Source organism: Neoarius graeffei, chromosome 25, assembly GCF_027579695.1.
Source record: "Neoarius graeffei isolate fNeoGra1 chromosome 25, fNeoGra1.pri, whole genome shotgun sequence".
Lineage (NCBI taxonomy): Eukaryota > Metazoa > Chordata > Actinopteri > Siluriformes > Ariidae > Neoarius > Neoarius graeffei.
In genome coordinates, this window is record NC_083593.1 from 56016864 (window position 1) to 56024363 (window position 7500).

The 7500-nt window shown below is 44.4% G+C and overlaps 1 protein-coding gene across 1 annotated transcript in view; it reads right to left on the bottom strand.

Annotated features, from left to right (window-relative positions):
• The window catches only part of si:ch211-127i16.2 (probable flavin-containing monoamine oxidase A), a 97596-nt gene that overhangs the window by 78168 nt on the left and 11928 nt on the right, over nucleotides 1-7500 (bottom strand). Inside the window, exon 7 of the mRNA XM_060908829.1 lies at nucleotides 4625-4717. Coding sequence (XP_060764812.1) covers nucleotides 4625-4717 — 93 coding nt within the window. The remainder of the gene's footprint in view (nucleotides 1-4624; nucleotides 4718-7500) is intronic.

Here is a 7500-nt window from a genome sequence, read left to right on the forward strand (position 1 = left end):
GTTAATGTAAGTAAGTAAATGTTAATAAGTCAAATTTACTACTTTAAAAAAAAAATTTTTTTAAAAATCGTGGGCGTATCGAATCATGGGTCAAAAATTGCGATACGAATCGAATCGTGAGTTGGGTGTATCGTTACAGCCCTAATATATATATTAACTTTGTCTCTCGTAACCTAGCCTCCTTCATCTAACCATATCAGCCATGACCTATCCTTGGGGTAAAAAACGCCTGAAAAACGTAATGTTATTTGAGGAGTTGCATGATGACTGTATATGTTCTCAACGTAGTGTCTACATGGGTTAATGACTTTTGTTTTTTGTTCCTAGATAATATTTAAGTGCCGTAATACCGTTCTATACGTGCAAGAATTGGTCTTATTAAAGCTTGTGGCTGTCTGGCTTAGTTAAATGCTAACCGTTAGCACCCGACTAGCTGCTATTTTAGAACATCGAGTGATCAAATGGTAATGTGTAACCCATGTGTGTGTTATATGAGTTCGTGGTGCATACATCCATCCGTGGTAGCCTAGGGCTGCACAATTAATCGAATTTAATCGAAAATCGCGATTTTGGCTGCCACGATTAAATTTAATGAAAATCGCGATTTATTTCCATTTAAAATGCAAGCTCTGCTGCATATTTGATCAAGCACTTTTTGACCAGTACTCCGCCAAACCATTAGGGGGCGAACCAACGCATGTAAGGTTTCATTACTCCGCCTAAATAAGCAAGCAAGCCAAGGCACAGTAATGAAACCTTACATGCGTCGGTTCGCCCCCTAATGGCGTGAGAGTAGGTAACAGATTGAGGTTAGAGAGAAAAGCTAACTATGTCAGAACAACAGACTATTTAGCGCTGGAGGCAATGCTGTGACCTGCCTTCGCTCATGTTTAAAGCCAGAGCATGTTGATAGGCTGGTCTTTCTAGCTAAAAACTTGTAGGCCTCAGTATAATGCTATGTAATTGTTGCAATTGAGTTTTCAGTTCCTTCATCCTTTGGTAATTTCTTGGATAAATTTCATTTATTTGTCATTTGGAAATCAGAATTTCTCTTTTAAATTTCATTCTGCACTGAAAGCTGTTCATATTGTTTGTTTGAATATAGTGAAATAAAATTTAAGTGATTTCCTTAACATCAAGAATAATTGTGATTAATAATCATGATTACAATTTTGATCAAGATAATCGTGATTATCATTTTTTCCATAATCGTGCAGCCCTATGGTAGCCACAACATTACAGTCACTTAGGCTGTCTAAATTAAGCAAAAACATTGGCGAATTTCGCCTCCTTTCAAAGTCAATAAGAGCGAAGCGAAATTCGTTTGTGTCGGGATGGACCGTAATGAAGTCTGACTGATATTTTGTGTGTGTGTGTGTGTGTGTGGTGGTGGGGGGGGTCCACGTCGCTGCGCTACCTCACTCTTTTTTGACCATGGTTGTGTTTGCATCCTTGTTCATGAGGATGGGAGTGAGTGTGACAGGGCAGTAGTCATTGAAGCAGGAGGGAGACGGCTTCTTCGGGACCGGGATGATGGTGGTGGCTTTGAGGCACGTGGGGACAACAGCCTGGCTCAGTGAGATGTTGAAGATGTCTGTAAAGACATCTGTGAGCTCCTTGGCACAGTCTCTCAGGACACAACCAGGAATGTTATCAGGACCCGGGGCTTTCCGTGCATTTGTCGTCCTGAGAGCTCTCCTCACGCTGTCTGGGGACAGCATCAACACCTGGTCACCGGGAGGTGGTGGGGTATTCTGTGCCGTGGTGCTGTTGTCTGCCTCAAAGCGGGCGAAGAAGTCATTCAACTGATTCAGCAGAGACGTGGAGTTGTCACAGGTCTGTGGTGAGGGCTTGTAGTCTGTGATGGTCTGAATCCCCCGCCACAGGTTCCTGGTGTCGCTGCTGTCGTTGAAATAGTCAGCAATGTTCCTGGAAAACTGTCTCTTGGCCACCCTGATACCTCGTGACAGGTTGGCCCTAGCTGTCCTCAGGCCCACCTCGTCCCCAGCTCTGAAGGTGGCGTTCTGAGCCCACAGGAGCCTGTGGACTTCCCCTGTCAGCCATGGTTTCTGATTGGCCCGAATGGAGATGGTTCTGGTGACTGTAACATCGTCCATGCACTTCCTCATGTAGGCAGTGATGGTCTCCGTGTACTCCTGGAGATCTGTGGTGGTGTTGTAGGTGGCCGCCTGTCTGAACATGCTCCAGTCAGTGGTGGAAAAACAGTCCTGGAGTGCCTCTGAGGACCCCTCTGGCCACACACGTATCTGCTTTGTAGCTGGTTTGGTGACTTTAACCAGCGGCCTGTATGCTGGCATTAGCATAACAATGGAGTGATCTGAGGCCCCAAGGTGGGGGAGGGCTTTGTAGGTGTCTTTATGCATGGTGTAAACATTGTCCAGGGTATTGTTTCCACGTGTGGGAAAGTTGATATGTCCATAGAGTTTTGGAAACACGCTCTTGGGGTTTGCATGGTTGAAATCCCCAGCCAGGATGAGAAAAGCATCTGGGTGGGCTGTCTGCTGCTCACTGATGTGCTGATAGAGTTCATTCAGTGCTTCACTCCTGTTGTTATTGGAGCCAGGAGGGATGTATATTGCTACCAGCAATATGGCTGTAAATTCCCTCGGCAGATAGAATGGCCGAGCAGCCAGAAATCAGAGCTGCTCTATAAGAGCAGCTCTGATTTCTGATTGGTGCAGGCACAAATCACAGGTTTATATTAATACACTTTGTTTCTGTAGTAACAACTCATTTGTCGGGATGTGTTCACAAAACACTATACATAAACAAAGTTTTAATAATTGCTCAAACAAGTCCCGCACAGCCGCTATGACGCTGCCAGCAACATCACTCGGAACACCACACCATGGTTCCACAAAGCGAGCACAGAAGCACCTCCATGCAGAGCGCTGGTATGTCCCAAACCGCCTGCACAGCCACCACGACGCCACCGAGCAACATCGCTCAGAACACCACGCCAAGCACTAAAGCACAGAGCGCTGGACAACCACGATGTTAAAATGAGCAACAAGCTCACTGCAGTCCATAGCTGGGAGCACAGGCGTCACCCATGGCGAGCTAAGGCCTGGAGCGAACCGACACCCAAAACTAAGTCCAGAGCTACGCCACAACCGGCGGACTAAAACACTCAAACAAAAACAAACATCAAACTACACAAACACAAAAATAAATAAATAAATAAATAAATAAATAAAAGAGAGAGAGAAAATAAAATAAAAAAGCTCCAGTGAGAAGCAGCAGCCAGAATGTGCACGACATACTCTCAACCGGAAGTGGAAAACGGGTCAGCGACTGGCGATTTTTTTTTTGTTGCAGAATATCAAGCATGTTTGATACCTGCGATCTGTCGCAGGCAACAAAAAATCGCTGTCGCAAATATCCACGCACGAAGCAATTTGTCACTTGCATCAAAAAGTTGCATGACCAAGCAACGGAAAATCGCCCATGTGCACTGGGCTTAAGTTGAATTGGTTGCCATGGAAATACAGAAAAAAGAAAAATCACAGAAGCCCCAAAATGTCAAGCCCCGTCTCTCTCTCCAGCTCATTTCCTGTCTCTACACTATCCTAACCAATAAAGGTGAAAAAAGCCCAAAAAAAATCTTTAAAAAAAAAAAGTCAAAAGGCACAACTCCTCTAATCACTTAACACAACTGTGAGGTTTCGTGAAAAAAATTCCGAATAGTTTTTGAGTTATGGTCCGGAAACTAAAATGTTTACAGATGGACAGATGACAGAGCGATAGTTATATCCCTACGCGTTATATGCCGGGGGGATAACAAGCGACAAAATATGGACTAAAAGTATTTGATGGTAAGAGGGTATCTTTTTTTTTTATTATTACATTTTTCACAAATTGCTTCTGTCATTTTGCCGGTTAGTTCTAAGAGGAAATTATTTTGTCTGACGTTTTGTATAAAGTTTTTATTTATCGAATTTGCAAAAAATAAAAATAAAAATGCTCTGTTTCTCAAAATCCAGTGAATGTGGACAAAACAAAACAGTTATTCCACTCAATCTCGTCGTACATGGATTATAGCTAACTCGGTGCTACGCGCCTCGTCATCTATCAGCTCATGTACGACTCGATTTCGTGGAATAACTCTTAAATATCCCATCTCTGTGCTGAAGGGTGTGATGTTGGTATATAAACGCGTTATTGTTGTTATTTCAGGTTTCATCCTCTTACAGGAAAATCCGACCTTTTGAGGATGAGTCACTCGGACGACTCGCAGCAGCACCACCTTTATTATTTATCCCTTTTGGGCAGCTGCGTGAATCTCAGCAGCGCCTCACTGATTTTTAAGACTTGCTGTCAGCCGTCTGCCTGCACCTGATTTAGAGTCCTGTCGCTTGGGATAATTCACACACTGCCTCGTTAAAGTCGCCCCGACTCGCCTCGGCGCAGCATCGGCCAATCGGGTGCAGCGGGGGAGGAGCTTTGGTGCAAGAGGAAGCTGTCTGTGGTGCGTGATTGACAGGCGTTCTGCGTCATTGCAGCAGTGGGAGTGTTTATGAGATGTGTGTTTGAGAGAATAAAACTCTCACACACTGTCTCACACACGCACGCACGCACACACACACACACACACTTTTATAACACACTCACCTGCCATATGAGGGGGGCAGGTAACGATGACAGCTTTGCATGCGATTGTGCTTGTGGCGGTCTTCACCTCCACGCTCTCTTCACTCTGGGAGAACACACACACACACAGTCTTTGAAGCATATTGAACACACACTCATAAAGCTGCACATGAATACGTCTCGAGAGATTTATAACCTTCCCAAAGGCACAGAGCGCCAAAGTTCAGAAATCTTTACACACACACACACACACACACACACACACACACACACACATTAGTGTAGCAGAGGCAGAGCAGCATTAGTATGCTAGAATCGCTGTTTGGCTGTAGATAACGCTACGAGTGGTAAGGCTATCAGATTAATTATATTTCCCAGCAGTGAGGATGAACGTCACTTCTTTTTAATATATATAAGCTCGTTAATCTACTTTACACCACAGCACTGTTAATTCCTCGATTCTGATTGGTCGAAAGGTGCTGACGAATTCTCTATAACCACAGCTCTGACTGTAGTGCAGCTACAAATCACAGGTTTATATTAATGCACTTGTTCTAATATAAGTGAGGATAGGAAATGACTCATTCTGCAGATGTTCCACAACATTAAGTGTTGTGGTATAAGAGGAATAAAACACTCGGGCGTCTGCTGTTATAGGAATTTTTTTACTATAACAACCTTACATTTACGACAACGATTATCAGCTGTAAATTATTAAACACGTTCACGGCACAGCTGGTTTAATTTTTTTGCCAAAAAAAAGGCAGAGTCAAAAAGAAATAAACGATGACTAAATGGTGAAAACTAAATCTTCCAATAATGCAGTTCAGCCACTGCAGCACCTCAGTGACGGCACACACACACTAACACATCTTCTTTATATAGGGCACCATTACTTTTGTCCTTCTTGAATTGGCGGTGTCTTATTTTATCAAATTCTTTTGGAATCTCTTTCTTTTGAGACATTAATATGAAATGAACGAGTTGAAAAGAATTAAACATGACAGCATTAAACTGTCTATAAAACCGCAGTAACTTATCGACAGTTACACGATCTGAAACCCGCGTACATAAATTTGCACAAACTCAGAGGCGAAACACGGGATGTGAACATTTCTTAGAATTAACTGGATTTTCATGAACACGCACACATCCTGTGTAAATGCTCTGTGAAAGATTTATGAATAAATTATTTCATATCCAGTGTGATAAATGAAGCCTGATGTGTGTTAAGATAGAAATGCTATAATTTATCATTTTCTCTGTGTGTGTGTGTGTGTGTGTGTGTGTGTGTGTGTGTGTGTGTGTGTGTGTGTGTGTGCTTTGAACCAGATTCCCAAAGGCTCTCTCGTAAGCATTATAGTGCAGGAGTCATCAATTAGATTTGACCTGAGGACAATTTCTCATTATGGAATTTCAGGCATGTGCTGGAAACATCAAGCGTGACCTGTGTCTGTCAGTACCACTGAAGGAGGCGTGGCCTGAACATCTGCCAGTCCCAGTGAAGGAGGTATAGCCTGAACATCTGTCAGTACCACTGAAGGAGGCGTGGCCTGAACATCTGCCAGTCCCAGTGAAGGAGGTATAGCCTGAACATCTGTCAGTACCACTGAAGGAGGCGTGGCCTGAACATCTGCCAGTCCCAGTGAAGGAGGTATGGCCGGAACATCTGTCAGTCCCAGTGAAGGAGGCGTGGCCTGAACATCTGTCAATCCCAGTGAAGGAGGTGTGGCCTGCTTGTCTGTCAGGCTTATAGGAGGTGTGGCATGAATATCTATCAGTCCCTATGAAGGAGGTGTGGCCTGTTTATGTCAAACATTCTTAATGCAGGAGGTGTGGTCTGTTTGTCAGTCTGTGCAAAGGAGGTGTGGCTTAAATATCTCTCAGTCCTAGTGAAGGAGGTGTGGCCTGTTTGTCAGTCCCAGTGAAGGAGGTGTGGCTTGTTTGTCTGTTAGTCTCAGTGAAAGAGTGGTCTCTTTGTGTCTGATATTCTGAATGAAGGAGGTGTGGCCTGTGTGTTTGTCAGTTCCAGTGAAGTAGATGTGGTCTGTTTGTCTGCCAATCCCAGTGAAGGAGGTGTGGTCTGTTTGTATAACGTTCTTTGTGAAGGAGGTGTGGCCTGTTTGTGTGAAATTCTTAGTGAAGGAGGTGTGGCCTATTGCTCAGTCCCTGTGAAGGAGGTGTGGCCTGTTTGTTGATCAGTCCCTGTGAAGGAGGTGTGGCCTGTTTATGTCAGACATTCTTAATGCAGGAGGTGTGGTCTGTTTGTCAGTCTGTGCAAAGGAGGTGTGGCTTAAATATCTCTCAGTCCTAGTGAAGGAGGTGTGGCCTGTTTGTCAGTCCCAGTGAAGGAGGTGTGGCTTGTTTGTCTGTTAGTCTCAGTGAAAGAGTGGTCTCTTTGTGTCTGATATTCTGAATGAAGGAGGTGTGGCCTGTGTGTTTGTCAGTCCCAGTGAAGTAGATGTGGTCTGTTTGTCTGCCAATCCCAATGAAGGAGGTGTGGTCTGTTTGTATAACGTTCTTTGTGAAGGAGGTGTGGCCTGTTTGTCTTCCAGTCCCAGTGAAGGAGGTGTAGCCTGTTTGTCTGAAATTCTTCATGAAGGAGGTATGGCCTGTTTGTGTGACATTCTCAGTGAAGGAGGCGTGGTCTGTTTGTGTGACATTCTCATTGAAGGAGGTGTTGTTGATCAGTCCCTGTGAAGGAGGTGTGGCCTGTTTGTATGACACTCAGTGAAGGAGGTGTGGCCTGTTTGTTGATCAGTCCCTGTGAAGGAAGTGTGGCCTGTTTGTGTGAAAGTCTTCGTGAAGAAGGCGTGGTCTGTTTGTGTGAAATTCTTAGTGAAGGAGGTGTGGCCTATTGCTCAGTCCCTGTGAAGGAGGTGTGGCCTG